Consider the following 16,356-nt stretch of genomic DNA (forward strand, 5'->3'; position numbering starts at 1 on the left):
AGTCTATCTTGTTCAATGCCTGGGAGAGGAAGTGATTTGTGTCTAGATTGCAGCCATGTTTACCCAGAAGTCCATTGGCTTTTTAATAGGGGATACTAGAAAAGGATCTTGACCAAGAGAGGAGATATTGAAGAGATGCTATTTAGGATTAGAGCCCAAACCTAGTTCCTTGGCCAGTTAAGGAAGAGGGAATTTTTCTGTTTGAAAAAGCTCCCTTTTCCTCCACAAGAGGGAATCTAGTAGATGAGCATCCCCTGGTCCCTCTAGCAGGTTTCCTTTCTCAAAGACCTCCCCAAGAGGTTGGTGAACCCCGGAGCAAGAAGTTCTGTTTGACTCGTGTGTGTGCGTATGTGTCTTGGAGAGATGGCAAAGGCAAGAAGATGCCTTTCTTAGAGCTCATCACATCAAATCAGAACAAAAACTCAGGACCCCAATGCCCATGATTTTTCTTTCCTTCACCTATGAAAGTGGCAATAATGGACTAGACCTTCCAACAGTCTCCCTCATTCCCTTTTCCCAACCAGACAAGGCCATCCTCACCCTATTGGAGTAGGTTTTCTCTCCCCCGACTTCCTCTCAAAACACTTACTGGGGGGCCTGAGACTCCACAGTGAATGCTTCACATTCTAGATGAAGAAATTGATGTCTGCACCCATGGTAAATCTCCCTGACACTATAAATAGTCAATCACTGATCCCAAAGTCATCATTTTCTGAGAGTCAGTTTTGAAATAAGGTAAGAGATCAGGGCAAGAGGGCTTTAGTATCTGGAGGGTAATGGGACAGAAGGGAGGGAATTGCTCTCTGAACCAGGGAGAAGGGACAATGCAAAAGGCAAAGATTGTAATGTCTCCCAAACAAATGATTGAATTCATAATTATGCCAAATGTCAGTTCCTCATCGGTAAAGTTCCTATTCTTCCTTCCAAAACACCCTTCATCCCCTTTACTTCAGGAAAGATCCAAGGAGGAAAGTGAACACCTTTCCCTCTCCCAAGGAGGAGCAGGGAGGAGCACTGGCAAGCTCTCTTTTACAGACTTGTGTCCATGGAAATCCCCTTCCTTTTATTAAAGGCCAAGACTTTGGATGGATGATCAGAGACAAAGAAGAATGGCTGGTGGACTGAAGGGAGGAGTATGTATGAAGAGAGCAGAGGCAGGGAGAAGGAAATAGGAAAGATAGATGAAAGCCCTATAGATAGGAAGCCCCATTCTCAACCAATTCTCCACTGTATTTCCTGTCAAGAGCTACATACTTGGGACATGGCCTTGCATTTAACCAGAGAATTATTAACCAATCAGACAGAGCCCATGAGACTAGAGACAATCAATTTTAATGAGTATTCTTTCCCTCTGGGATTTCTATTGTGATTGCTACTGCTAACTTGCTAGGCAATTGGCATCCAAGCACCTCTCACTCCAATAACTGGAAGTTTTCCCATCGTCCTCATCTTGAGGTGGGTGGGTGTGTGGTCACTTGCTGAAGGTCACCCAAGATGGCATGAGATGCTCTATAGAGATATAGTAAGAGGACATGGACAAGACACTGAAGGGTCCTGGACTGAGGATTTTCCTAGAGTGCTTTGCTAATAACAATAGCTATCATTTATATAGTGTATGTCATGTACTTTACAACTATTTTCTCACTTAGTTTTCACAACTGTCCTAGGGGCTATCATCTCTATTTCACAGTTGAGGAAACTGAGGGTGACAGAAGTGATTTGCCCAAGGTTAAATAACTAGGTCAGATTTGAACTCTAGGCCTAGTACTTTATCTACTTTACTGCATACTGCCTTTATTCATGATTAGGTTCCTCCTTTTCCTTCTCCTCTATCTCTTCCTCTTCCTCTTTCTCCTTCTCATCCTCCTCTGAAGCAGATACCTCCTCCTTCTTTTTATTCTCCTCCTTTCAAAATGTACATAGCAATATAGGGTTTGAAATGCATTTTATATTCATTATCTTATTTGATCTTCATAACAACCTTAGGAAGGAGATGCCATTATTATTCTAGTCTAACAGATGATGAAATGTGATTTGCCCAAAATCATACAGTTAGTGTCTGAGGCAGGGTTTGAACTCAAGTCTTCTTGATTCCAGCCCAATGTTCTTTTCACTTTGTTTCTTAGTGGCTTCTATTACTGCCAATAATAATAATGATGTGATCAGATACAGTGTTTCCTAAAAACTGTGAAAGACTTTGGGATACCCTGCATGGTGTTTTACAAGAACAAAGTGCCTTTATAGGCATTGTCTTATTTGGGCTTTAAAATGGAACATGATGGGGGGACTAAGACTCAGAGGAGGGAAATTAGGTGATTGAGTTCATACAACTAATAAACAGAAAAGGTGAGACTCAAATGCAGATCTTCTGTCTCCCAGTCAAGTGCTCTCTTCACCACACTAACCTCCAATCAATCTTGATGTAGTTGGCACTGGATGGCAGATGGGACCAATGGCTCCCACCATACCCCTTAAAACCGGCCAGTGTGTGTTATAATAGATGGCATTTTTCTAACAAGTTAAGAATGGTTAGATCAGATGGTTAGTTCAAGGTCCTAATAATAGTTAAGGTCAGCTGAATCCCTTTATGGGACAATTTAACTTGATTACCTAACTTCTACTCCAACTAAGAATGCCCTTTCCCTTAACATAGTTCCCTAGAACATTTCTTTTGGATCTCTCTTTTGTCTCCTAACAAATTTGTACCTTTTATTAAACTGATCTATGTATAGCAACATAGCTCCTTCTCCTCACCAAAAAAAAAAAAAAGTAAACTCATTGCAGGCAAGGACACTATCAATTTTGTGTAAAGAATTCCTAGTGCCTAATGTGCCTTGCACATAATTTGAACTTTATAAATATTTGTTCAGTTTAATTCAATTTCACAAAATTAATTAATTAGGAATAGCTAGATGACTCAGTAGATAGAGCCAAGCCTGGAGAGGGAAGGTCCTAGGGTTCACATGTGACCTTAGATACTTTCTAGCTGTGTAACTCTGGGCAAGTCACTTAACCCCAATTGTCTTGCTCTTATCAATCATCTGCCTTGGAACCAATACTTAGTATTGATTATAAGATGAAAGGGAAGGGAAGGGAAGGAAGGAAGGAAGGAAGGAAGGAAGGAAGGAAGGAAGGAAAGGAAAGGAAAGGAAAGGAAAGGAAAGGAAAGGAAAGGAGAGGAGAGGAGAGGAGAGGAGAGGAGAGGAGAGGAGAGGAGAGGAGAGGAGAGGAGAGGAGAGGAGAGGAGAGGAGAGGAGAGGAGAGGAGAGGAGAGGAAAGGAGAAAGGAAAGGAAAGGAAAGGAAAGGAAAGGAAAGGAAAGGAAAGGAAAGGAAAGGAAAGGAAAGGAAAGGAGAGGAGAGGAGAGGAGAGGAGAGGAGAGGAGAGGAGAGGAGAGGAGAGGAGAGGAGAGGAGAGGAGAGGAGAGGAGAGGAGAGGAGAGGAGAGGAGAGGAGAGGAGAGGAGAGGAGAGGAGAGGAGAGGAGAGGAGAGGAGAGGAGAGGAGAGGAGAGGAGAGGAGAGGAGAGGAAAGGAGAAAGGAAAGGAAAGGAAAGGAAAGGAAAGGAAAGGAAAGGAAAGGAAAGGAAAGGAAAGGAAAGGAAAGGAAAGGAAAGGAAAGGAAAGGAAAGGAAAGGAAAGGAAAGGAAAGGAAAGGAAAGGAAAGGAAAGGAAAGGAAAGGAAAGGAAAAAAGAAGAGAGGGAAGGAGGGAGGGAGAAGGCCACCCAAGGTACAAGGGATAAAAAGACAAAAATGTAGAAGTCTATGGCCTCCAGTAGATTACATTGTTCTAGGAAAAGATAACTGTCCAAGTAAAGTATGACAATTCACCAACTGGTGATCCAGATCATATGGAGAAGATTCATTTTTATTATAGAGCCATAACAAGGAGAAAGCAGTTGGTTGACAACTTCCCTTTCAGCCAAGGGAATTCAGAATATGAACAACTTCATATGTGTGCATGTCCATATAAATATAGATAATATATAGATGACAGATGGAGATGATAGAAATAGAAGTAGAAAATAGTAATAGACCAAAATAGAGATAGATATGTGGTGATAAGATATATAGATGATGAAGGTAGAGGTGGAGAGATAGTAATAAAGAATGAGCTAGAGAAAATCAAGATAGAGAGGGTGGAGGTAAAGACAAGGATAGAGACAGAGAAAGAGAATGCAATGAAGATGATAGAGATAGAAAAAGAAGCAAAAGAAATGGAGGGCCATTACTTCTCATCTTGGAGATATGGGGCAAGAGTTACTAATTGTTCGGGCAGTGTAACAGTGATTTTCACTGTGACTAACATAGCAAGGGAACAGGAATGATGATGATGATGATGATGATGATGATGATGATGATGATGATAACCATAGGATGTCAAGGGAGGAGGTCACTGTTCATTTGCAATGAAATAGAGGTTAGTTACAACGTAGAGGTGATCATGTCAGGAGAGAGAAGATACAAGGCCCCTGTCCCTTTATCTTTATGCAATGTATACACAATTAAGTAAATACAAAGTCTTTTGGAGAAAGAATAAAAGTATTAACCACTGGGAAAGAATAGGAAAGGCCTATTCTGGAAGTGGCACATCAGCTGGAAGGGCACAAAGGATTTTAAGAGTAGAAGTGAGGAGAAAAGCATTCTAAGTCTCAAAGACAACCTGTACAAAAATCATTGATGTGAGAGATGGAATGTTGCCAATAGGAAATAGTATGAGACCAGTTTGCCTATAATGTAGAATGTGAGAAAGGAATCATGGGATATCATTCTAGAAAGAGAAAGTAGAGCCAGACTGGGAAGGATTTCATATGTCCAGGAGTTAAATTTATGTTGAATTGAATTGATAAAGACCAGCTTATGTTGATGAAGGAGGGCCTTTATGGGAACATAGACATTCTCAGTTCTTCTGGGATAATTCATGGTCTCCAAAATGGAGGCAGTTGCAAGCCCTTATTCCCTAATCCCAGGAAGCCACTTTCCTGGAATCTTTTCTCCTCCCACTCCCAAAGTACTCCCAGGCTGCTGAAGTAATGCCTTCCTAGTATGAGTTGAATTCTGCTGTGGGGGTTCACCTAAGATTTAGGATGGGAGAAGATCATAGAAAGCATATGGTCCAATCTCCTCATTTAAAGATGGGCAGAAGTCAAGTCCCCAAATAGGAAAAGGACTTACCAAAGATGGCACAAGTACTAATATCAGAGCTAGCATTTGAACTCAGGTCCTCTGACTCCAACACCCATGCATTTCTCACTGCATAATTCTGCCTCCAAGTGGGCATGAAAGAATGAATGGTCAAAGAATGATCAATTCATTTCCTCCAAATGTGCTCTTTCCTTTCGCTAGCATTGTTTCCTTTAATACCCAGAGCTGCTTAATTGGATCCAAAACACCCAGGTCTTTCTCCCCTGATTTGTGACTAGAGAAGTGTCCTATATAGATGGCAATGGGCTTTAAGAGAGTGGTGCCAGTAACCTTGGCCCAAAGAATAGGCGTGGGAAGATCACTGGCTTCAAATTCAGAAGATCTGAGTTCAAATCTAGACTTTTTCTACTTATGATCTATGGGACCCTGGGCAAGTCTTTTAACCACTCTAGGTTTCAGTTTTCTTCCATGGAAAATGAGGGGATAGTTTTAGATGGTCTCATAGAGTTCCTTCCTTCAAAAGGCTGAGAAGTCTATGAGAAGGGATGGGATAACGAGATTTCCATCTAAGAAGCAAAGTTCCAAGGGGACCCTCTTGCTTCCCTATTCTACTGAGTCACCTGGGTTCACTTAAGAAACACCAGACAAGCTCTGTATCCCTATTATCACAGCCCCTGACATTTGTCTGGAATTTTATGTTTTTTAAAGTAATAAATAACAGATTCTCTTCAAAGCCTCATTTCCCCACTCCCCATTTTATAGATGAATAGAGACCTTAGAGACGTACAGATCACATGGTGAATGACAAAACTTACTCTTTCTACCCCAATTCTCTGCCTCTGGCACAAACTAAATCACAAAATCACAGGATATCTGGGGAAGGAACCTGAGAGGTATTCTAGTTCAGTTTCCTCATTTTCTTGAGAAGAAAACTTTAAGTCCAGAGAGGAAAGTAATGAATCCAAAGTCACACAGTGAAAGAGTGACTCCATTTTTAAAGAGGAAGAGGGAGAAATGGAGAGAGGTCCCTAAAGGGAAGTACAAAGGAAACCATTTGGCCCATTGTCGAGCCCAGGAAAGCCCTGATAATGGCCCAGAGTAAAGGGTTCTGGTCCTGGGCTCAGGGGATGATGCTCTGGTCATAAGGGTTAATGGGTTTACTGAGGTCACATTTACAACAGTTAATCATATTCACTAATTCCACCATCCCAGCATGCCATCCAGGCCTGTCCCTTTCCATTAGCATCTTTCAGACAATGGTTTCCCCAACCCCCATTTCACCTTCAGCCAGGCAGCAGCTCATCCATACCAGTGGCCAAGGGTTTAACCCTTTGAGAAGCCCCTTTAAACCATACTCTTCTCTCTACCTTTGTCCTTCTGTCAGGAATAAGGGGGATCAGAAGCTGACATGAGGTTAAGAACATACGGAGTCAGTCTGTGGTTGAGGTTAGCTAGGGATGAATAAATGAATAAAAGTTAATCATTTATTAAGCCAGTCTTAGAGCATTTAATAAGTCGCTACTATGTCTGGGGCACTGTTCTAAATACCGTTGATAGCGAACAAAAACAAAAGACAGTCTCTGCTCTCAGGGAGCTCCCAGTCTAATGGGGGAGACATCATGCAACGACTACATACAGACAAGATATAGACAGGATAAATTGGGTGCAGTCTCAGGGGAAGGCACTCTTTTCCATGAGAGGGAAGATTAAGGAGAACTTAAATGGGGAAACAAGAAGGTGGAAATGTGGAGGAAGAGCAGTCAGGCATGAGGCATAGCCAGTAAAAACACCGGGAGCCTAGAAATGGCGTGTCCTATGGGAGAAATAACAAGGGAGTGGGGTACCCTGGGGTGGGAGTGGGGGTATGGTGGAGAAGACAGTTAAATAAACTACAAAAGGGCCAAGTCACAAAGGACTTTAAAAGTCAAATGGAGGGTTTTATATTGGATCCTGAAGGTAACAAGGAGCCACTGGCGTTTAGTGAATATAGGGATGGGGGGAAGGGCTAGAATGTGACATGGCCAGGCTTGCACTTTAGGAAAATCAATTTGACAGCTGAGTGGAGGAGGGAGGATGGACTGGAGAGTCTAGAGGCAGGCAGACCCACTAGCAGGCTATTGCAATAATCCAGGTAGGAAGAGATGAGGGCCACTGCAGGGTCGTGGCTGTGTCAGAAGATAGAAAGGGGAACTCCTAAGAGAGATGTTCAGAAGGTAGAAATGACAGGACTTGACAAATGATTGGATGTGGCAGGGTGTGTGAGAGCAAACTTGTTACCTCCCAAAATAGACTAGTCTTTTTTGAATCGGCTTTCGTTGATAATATTATTTATTTTTATTTTTTAAACCCTTACATTCTTATGCATTGGTTCTAAGGCAAAAGTGGTAAGGGCTAGGCAATGGGGGTTAAGTGACTTGCCCAGGGTCACATGGCTAGGAAGTATCTGAGGCCAGATTTGAACCCAGGACCTCCAATCTCTGGGACTCTCTCAATCCACAGAGCCACCCAGCTGCCCCCTCATGAATAATATTTTTTAATAATAGCTAGTATCTATTAAACCCTTTGGTACAGCTGGGTGGAACAGTGGATAGAGTGCTGGCTCTGGAGTCAGGAAGATTTATTTTCCTGAGTTCAAATCCAGCCTCTTACACTCACTAGCCACATGACACTGGGCAAGTCACTTCACTCTATCTCCATTTTCTAATCTTTAAAATGATCTGGAAAAGGAAAGGACAAAGTGTTGCAGTATCTTTGCCTAGAAAGCCTCAGCTGTGGTCACAAAGAGTCAGGCATGGCTAAAATGACTGAACAACAACATAAAAAATAAAGCACTTTAAGATTTTCTAGAAGCTTTATGTATGATATGTCATTTGATCCTCCCAACCCTATAAGGTAGATGATATTATTAGCCTAGTCCCATTACACAGATGAGGAAAAGACAGTTGAGAAAGGTTAAGTGCTTGTCTGGTATCACAACTAGTAAGTAATTGAGGCTAGATTTGAATCTCAGCTCTATCCATTTCACCATCTCAATGCCTAACAATTTGTTATGATGATGGCTTACATTTGTCTCTCTGAAATGTCTACCCTCCAATATTAGTCCTCCTCTCTGGGGCTAAGCAGGACAAATCTATTTCCTTTTTCATCTAGCAATCCTTTAAACATGTGAAGAGTAAGACCATGTCCATTCTGAGTCATCACTTCTCAAGTTAAGCACTCTCAATGCCTTCAAAAAAGCCCGGAATGTCCATGGCACCTGTTCTCTCTATTCCAGTTGTTGTCCTTGTATTATTCCTTTTCTCAACGTACATCCTGAAAATTGGCACCCAGAACCAAACATGATACTCTGGGTATGATCTGACCAGAACAGAGAACAATAGGACTATAATCACCTTTGTGCTAAGCATTATGCCTTACTTAAGGCTGTCTGTGCTCACACTAGTTTTTATTGACTTTCATACCATATGGTTGACTCATGTTGAGCTTGTAGTCCACTGCAAACTCCAGATCTTTATCAACAAACTACTCTATAGCCACACCTCCCTCCCCAACTTTGTCTTTGTGCAGGTGACTTTGCTGATGCCAAATGTAGCACTTGAGATCTACCCATTTCATCTTGTTAGCTTTAATTTATCCTACTGAGTTCTTTTGTGATGACTGACCTTCTTCTTGAACACATGATTATCCTGGGTCATATCCTAGAAGAATCTTGAAATGTCTTGCCTCAGTTCAGATTATCATAGGTAGTACTTGGATTTGGTTGGCTTTTCTTGAGTAAAAGCATTGGAAATGGGATGTGCGTGTGTGTGTGTGTGTGTGTGTGTGTGTGTGTGTGTTTGTGTGTATGCGTGTGTGTGAACAAGAGAGAGAGAGACAGAGACAGAGAGAGAGAGAGAGACAGAGAGAAAGAAAGAGAGAGAGAGAGAGAGAGAGAGTAGTGGGAAGAGGGAAGAGTTAAGGCTTGTAGAGGAATATGAAAGGAGGCCAGATCTGGACTTCCCCCAAAGCCCCAGGTCCTAGCTTTTGCCCCAACTATGGTTTAGGAAGGGAGAAAGGGGGAAATGGGAGGGAGGAAAACTATTTTTCTGCCTTGTTTACCTACACTTTTTTATGTCTTGAGAAGAGTCTGGCTCCTCAACTATGGCACTTGACTCCCTTTTCTCCTCATTAGATATCTAAGCCTGGTGGGCCTGCCAAACAGCCTGAATGGAATACTTCCTTCCTTTACCAAGGCCGGAATGGGTGTACACAGTTCAATGATAATATGGCCCTGTTGCTGGAGTATTATCCTATGACCACAAGTAAGTTCCACACCAAGGTAGAACAGAACGGGGGTGGCTATTGGTTTGAATGGCTTACTTTTCCCATCTTGCCACAACCATATCTCTAAGGACAACAACTCCCCACCCTGGGAAATATGAAGGAAGGCTACAGAAATCTTCCCAAGAGCATATCCAAGGTCTTTCTTTCAGGACTCAAACTAGACTGAGTTTCTTATCAAGGAAAAGATAAGCAGCCAAGATTTAGGAGATGAATGCTCCAATACTGTATCCTGGCACACACCCACTATATATTCAATCCTATGTCAGGTGCCATGAGAGAGAGAGACAGACAGAGACAGAGACAGAGACAGAGACAGAGAGAGACAGAGACAGAGACAGAGAGACAGAAAGACAGACAGAGAGAGACAAGACAAGTTCCTTGACCTCAGGAGACTTACATCATGCCTAGGGAATCTCTTCTCATGGCAGCTTGGTGGTTCAGTAGAAAGAACCAGGCCTGGAAACAGGCAGTCCTGGGTTCAAATATGACCTCAGACATTTCCTAGTTATGTGACCCTGAGCAAGTCAATTAACCCTGATTGCCTAGTCCTTATCACTCTTCTGATTTGGAATCAATACACAGTATTGATTCTAAGAGAGAAGGTAAGGGTGGGTTGTTTTGTTTGTTTGCTTGTTTTTTAACCATTCCTCTCTCCAGAAGCCTTTCAGCCAGTCAGGATTCAGATCTCCCAAATATATTTTATCTATTTTTATTTATTTAAGTTATTGGAGAAAAAGAGTGGAGACTTTCATGTCCAATTTTGGGAATGAAAGCAAAAAGAAAGATATAATACTTACTAGAAGAGGCAACTATGTGGCAAAATGAATAGAGAATCAGGCTTGGAGTCAGGATCTGAGTTTGAATCTGGCCTCATATATTTCTTGGCTGAGTGACCCTAGGTAAGTCACTTAACCCTGTCTGTCTCAAATTCCTCATCTGAAAAATGAGCTGGAGAAGAAAGTGGCAAACCACTGCAGTATCTTTGCCAAGAAATCCCCAAACAGGGTCAAGAATGATCAGATACAACTAAAATGACTAAATAACAACAAATAAGAAAAGAACCGATTATATGGCAAGTGTGGCAATAATGGCCTTGGACTATTCTCTTAAGAAAGGCATATATATATTCCCCCTATCTTCTTGGGAAGATTCTACACGTGTGATGGTAAGATTTTACAGGGAAGGAAGAATAAATTTCTAATACTCAAAGATTATAATAAAGCCTTATTAATATAACTATGTATAAAAGGCAGGTGTGCATGTATATATCCTATAGCGAGCAATATTACAAAACTCAAAGGATAACTTTTTTTTTTAACCCTCACCTTCTGCCTTGGAACCAATACTGTGTATTGGTTCCAAGGCAGAAGAGTGGGAAAGGCTAGGCAATGGGGATTAAGTGACTTGCCCAAGGTCACACAGTTAAGGAAGTGTCTGAGGTCAGATTTGAACCCAGGATCTGCCATCTTTAGGCCTGGCTCTCAATCCACTGAGCTACCCAGCTGCCCCCTCTCCCCCAGGATAACTCTTGATGAAATTCTAAGCAAAACAATATCTTCTAAACCTAGGTTAGTAGAATAACAGAGACTGGATATTACAGAAAGCATTGAAGTAGTGAAAGTTTTGTTGACCTTAGGGCAAGGCTAGAGCAGGTCTGTGTAAGAGGAGAACTTACAATATTTCTCCTCCTTCCTGCAGTGCCTGCAAAAGACTCATGGAATCTTACGGAGCCGTTGGGCATCTCTGTGGTTCCACTCAACAACCGAATCTACCGAAAAATGATGTCAGGATCAAAGACTGCCCTACATGTGAAGAAGCTCCCCATCAAGGTTAGTTACTCCTCCCTGCTTCCAAATCATGCCAGGGCAGCCTTATGGTCTTTGCCCAGTACCTTGTTCATAGAATCATGGACTCTTAGAATTGGAAGGCAACTTTGGGGCCAATCCAGTTCCACCATTTCACTTACAAAATCCCCAATGCTTGATAAGTCTCTATTTGAAGTCCTCCAGTGATGTGGACTTCACTATTTTGAAAAACAACCCATTCTACTTTCAGATAGCTCAATATGGATGTCAGGAAGTTTTCCTTTTAACAATATGAACTCTGCCTCCCAGAAATTTCCCTGCGATGCACCTAGTTCTTCCCTTTGGGACCGAGCAGGTCAAGCTTAATCTCTCTTTCTCATGACAACCCTTCAATGAATGGAAGGTAGCTCTCATGTACCCCATTACAGTTTCTTTTCTCTGGCTGTACTCCTTGATTCCTTTCATTTATATCCAATTAACTTATTTCTCTTTAGGGTGTCAATCTTGGATTCTGGGACACCTGCCCCCATATGACACATTAACAATTGATGAAGTATTGATTAAGGTGCCTCCTATAGGATAAACACTGTTCTAGGCACTAGAGATACAAATGAAAAGGAAATATTCCCTACTTCCAAGAAGTGTACATTCTGTGGAGGACAATGCCCAAATACTGATACGTTCATGCAAAACAAATACATGTAGTTGGATGTGAAATGAGTGGGAAAAGTTTCATGTAGAACATGGCTCTAGAGCTGAACTTTGAAGGAAAGAAGAGATTCTAATAGGCCAAAGAGAGAAGAGAGTTTGTCCCAAGCATGGGCAAAGGTGTGGAGATGGGAGATAGAGATACTTGAACGTTACTTCAGAAGTGTTCATCCTTCTATGTTTCCCAAAGCTCTTTTGCCTCCATTATCTCAGGAAGCAGCGTGTGCCATTTTATTAAGAATATTTTCCCATGGTTACATGATTTATGTTCTTTCTCTCCCCTTCTCCAATCCCCCTCCCATAGCCAACAGGCAACTCCACTTTGTGCCAGATTCTTAATTGATCATCAGAAAATCCCAGTGAAGTAAGAGGTTTAAGTATTACTAGTCCCATTTTACAGATGGGGCCCAAAGCTCTGGAGTCTGAGGAAACAGGTTCAAATGCCATCTTTGAAACTTATTCTTTAAATCTATAAAAGGGAAATTTTCATTCATTTGATGCTGTCCAAAAATGGAATGAACTGACAAAACCTTGCCCATAACACATGGACAGTGTTTAGTGATCCTTATCACTCCAAGGTTTCAAAAAGAGGCCAGATTGGTAGGAATTAGGTAGAAACTGGACAAAAAAGGTTCCTATCTACTCAGAGATTCTATGAGAATCGCTTGTTTGGACAGCTCCCAGAACTTCATCATGTGAAATGGAGATGGTATTGTGAGACATGGAAGCTATTTTCAGAAGCCCCTCTATAACCTCTTCTACGTAGTAGAGACTGAGTTCTTACTGTTTCCCCATTGGGTAAACAGAGCTGAGGAAGGAGGTACTTGACCTAATGGTCTTAAGGATTCATGCTATTCTGAAACCACTTCCTCTCACCCCATTTCAGAGCATACTCTAGAATAAAGGGGGTTGAATGCTAGTGAAAATATTCCAGATTCAGCCACTGGTCTGATTTGACGTGTTGAACTCATTCTTCCTGGCCCATTGCCTTGGAAAGCACCTGGTGACAATCCTCAGGGTATGACATTTATTTAACGGCAATGACTTATTTAGGGTGTCCATCATATATACAAGATGTCCTGCATTTGGTACTAAAGGAGATACAAAGACTTGTTACCATCTCCATAAAGCTGACAGTCTAATGAATACAAATAATGAAGTGACCTTGATTCAGAAGCGAACTCCTATTCTAATAATCCTCTTCCTTCAGTGAGAGAAGTGGGACCCTTGACTGGAAAGAGAAAGCAAATGGAGAAAGGAATGAGGGAAGGTCCTAACTCGCAACCCAGATTCATATAAAATAAAGTTCATTTGGGGAAAAAGGTCAAGGCTGGTGAAAGCAAAGGGACAAGACAGGGAAATATGGGGCTAGCTTAGAAGAATTGATCCTCTGTCCTTTCTTTCCCAGAGAACTAAACTGAAAACGATATCAGGTGGAACGCCTACTGTTAACTTATCCATCCAAGTGCTTTCCTCAGAGGTAAGATCAAGTGATATACACACCCACCACCAGACAAGTGATTGGGTGGACTCACAGATTCATTATGACCTTTCTTTCATACTGGTTTGGTTTTTTCTTCAAAACAAAGGTGGAGAGAAATAGAGAGAGCATGTTGCATGAGTTAGGAGTGTTCTGGACAATGTTGAAGTCCTGGAGATCCAGAGACAGAAATATGAGGACAAGAAAGAAAGAAGTGATGGAAGGAAAGCAGAGGTTCACCTATTCCTGAGAGTCTCCTTAAACTTAAGCCCTGAGTCCTAGTTTAGTACAACTAAAGGAGATTTCAAAGGGGGTAGTAAGACCAATGTTTTAACTTGCAATAGAGATAGAATTGTTCCTCAGTTTCCTAGGATCTTTTCTTACTCCTTCCATTCTTGTGATCTTCCCCTGTGAAGTCTTTTTTTTTTTAAACCCTTACCTTCCATCTTGTAGTCAATACTGTGTATTGGCTCCAAGTCAGAAAAGTGGTAAGGGCTAGGCAATGGGGGTCAAGTGACTTGCCCAGGGTCACACAGCTGGGAAGTGTCTGAGGGCAGATTTGAATCTAGGACCTCCCATCTCTAGGCCTGGCTCTCAATCCACTGAGTTATCCAGCTGCCTCCTGTGAGGTCTTAAAAAAAACCCTTCACCTTCCATCTTAGAATCAATACTGTATATTAGTTCCAAGGCAGAAGAATAGATAGTAAGGGTTTGGCTTGCCTGGGGTTACATAGTTAGGAAGTGTCTAAGGGCACATTTGAATCCAAGACCTCCCACCTCTAGGCCTGTCTCTCAATTCACTGGACCACCTACCTCCATCTCCATCATGAAGTCTTGTTATGGGAGGAGGAGACAACTTTCACCAACCACTTAGAGGCTATACTCCAAACTCCCTTGGCTCTCCCAATCTTGCTAAGATAAGCACTTCAATCATGGCTCAGCCATCAACCAATGAACACACATTTATTGTCTACTGCCAGGTCCTGATTAATATGAATAATGTTTCCTCTGAAGTGGCACATTGTTCAGATTTCACTGCATATTTCCATTAGGCTGGAACCAATTATCACATTTTACATAATTATAACTTCAGATAGTGTGAATTTCAATACATATAATCCTTCTGGGGATTCATTACTGGTACTAAGAGAAACCTGGCCATACTATGTACCAAGCCCTCTGATAGACTCTATGGGCACAAAGTCAAAGATGAAACAGTGGTGGTACGTGCCCTCCAAAAGCTTACATTCTTTAGGGGAGACATCATGTACATAAGTATATCCAGTCATGTTCTCCTTTAATGTGTGCACCCTCTGCCTATGACTATTCAGACTGATTTCAACCTGGATATGTCACTTACTAGCTATGTGACTCTGGGCAGGTCACTCCTCTCTGGGCTTTCCTATTTGAATCTGCAAGATGAGGATGTTAAATTGTGAGGATCCTGAGATATTGTACCTAAGGTACATGACCAGTGAGTCACGCTTACTCTTAAGGCAGGGGCAGGATCTGCTCTCTTTAGATCCTGTGCCCAATGGCATCAAACTATAACAGGACATTCACCAGTGCCTTTTGACTGATCAGATGAATGAGCAACAAAGAGTTCTCAGCTGCCCAAAGCAGAGTATGATAAGTGACAGGCATCTCTTTTTATATATGGGGAGATCAGAGTCACCCAAACTATCATACTAGTTAAAAATCATGTTGAATGAATGACTGAATGAGGATGAATGAGCACTTGGCAGGACATTGTAGAGGGGATTCCAACACCCACTTGAAATGGATTGTAGATCTGGAGTTTTTTATTTGGAATCCATGAACCAAGCTTTTCAAAAAAATTTGAGAATCATATTTCATCATTTTAGAACCATTTTCCTTTGTCATCCTGTGTATTTAATTTCATTCATTTAAAAATAGTATTTTATGAAGGGAAGTCATGAGCCTCAGCAGACACTGCTAGAAGAATCTAGGACATGAGAAAGTTCAAAAATGTCCTGGGTTAAAAGACCTCTGTGGTCCCCTTTCCAATCTGATTTTGTGATCATGTGATGATAGAGAGTGAGTCTTGTGTCTGAGCTAGTGGTTCAAGACTCATTTTTTTTCTTACCAGAACAATTGGTTATTCAGGAGGGAAAGTAAATCCATTTAAATGGTCAAGAAACTGTTCTTTAATGTTGACATGTAGAGAATACCAAATATCCAGCAAATAGTTGTTTGGCTGAATTTGTTCATTCTGCCCATCTTTAGTGTGTGTGTGTGTGTGTGTGTGTGTGTGTGTGTGTGTGTGTGTGTGTGTGTGTGTTAACCCATCCTCAGAGCAGCCCAGATGAATCATTTTGCAAATGAGGAAACTGAGGCAAAAGGTTATGTGACTTGCCCAGAATTATATAGCTAATAAGTGTCTGAAGTGAGATTTTGACCTGGGTTGAAATAGTTCAAGTCCAGAGCTCTGTCCATGACACCACAGTGTCTCAGTTCATAATTATGCTCTTTAGGTTCTGTGATTCCTCTTAGAAGGGGAAGTTCATTCAGTCCTAACCTTTTCCAAGATGATTGAGTTTATCAGAGACTTCCTCTCTCAACTGTCCAGGGCTGCCTGAGGTTGGGGAGCTGGGAGTGAGTGGGGAGGAAAGATCCTGAAAGGGATGAATGCATGCAGAAATAGGAGGGAAGGACACTGAAGACAGACTTGGGCAAGGTCTCAGCTTTCCTTTAGGTGCTCCCGACTCTGTCCTAGAAAAAAGGATGCCCTTCCCTTGGAGGGCAGTCTGTTTTTGTATTTGCTCTGTTCTCAGCCTCTTCCCTCTCCCCAAATATCCCAAAGTCTTCTGGGGGCATGTTGGAGCCTGGGCTGCAGGAAATGCAACTTAGTTCGAGCCAGCAGTGCTAGGGAGATGG

The 16,356-nt window shown here is 41.9% G+C and overlaps 1 protein-coding gene across 8 annotated transcripts in view; it reads left to right on the plus strand.

The window, feature by feature from the left end:
• The window catches only part of LOC100029507 (coiled-coil domain-containing protein 33), a 208,550-nt gene that overhangs the window by 85,760 nt on the left and 106,434 nt on the right, over positions 1-16,356 (plus strand). For all 8 annotated transcript variants that reach the window (XM_007478152.3, XM_007478149.2, XM_056798672.1 and 5 more), the window contains exons 8-10: positions 9,314-9,443; positions 11,164-11,294; positions 13,387-13,458. In XM_007478152.3, the coding sequence (XP_007478214.1) occupies positions 9,314-9,443; positions 11,164-11,294; positions 13,387-13,458 (333 nt within the window). The remainder of the gene's footprint in view (positions 1-9,313; positions 9,444-11,163; positions 11,295-13,386; positions 13,459-16,356) is intronic.

The sequence above is a fragment of the Monodelphis domestica genome, chromosome 1 (genome assembly GCF_027887165.1).
Source record: "Monodelphis domestica isolate mMonDom1 chromosome 1, mMonDom1.pri, whole genome shotgun sequence".
Classification (NCBI taxonomy): Eukaryota; Metazoa; Chordata; class Mammalia; order Didelphimorphia; family Didelphidae; genus Monodelphis; species Monodelphis domestica.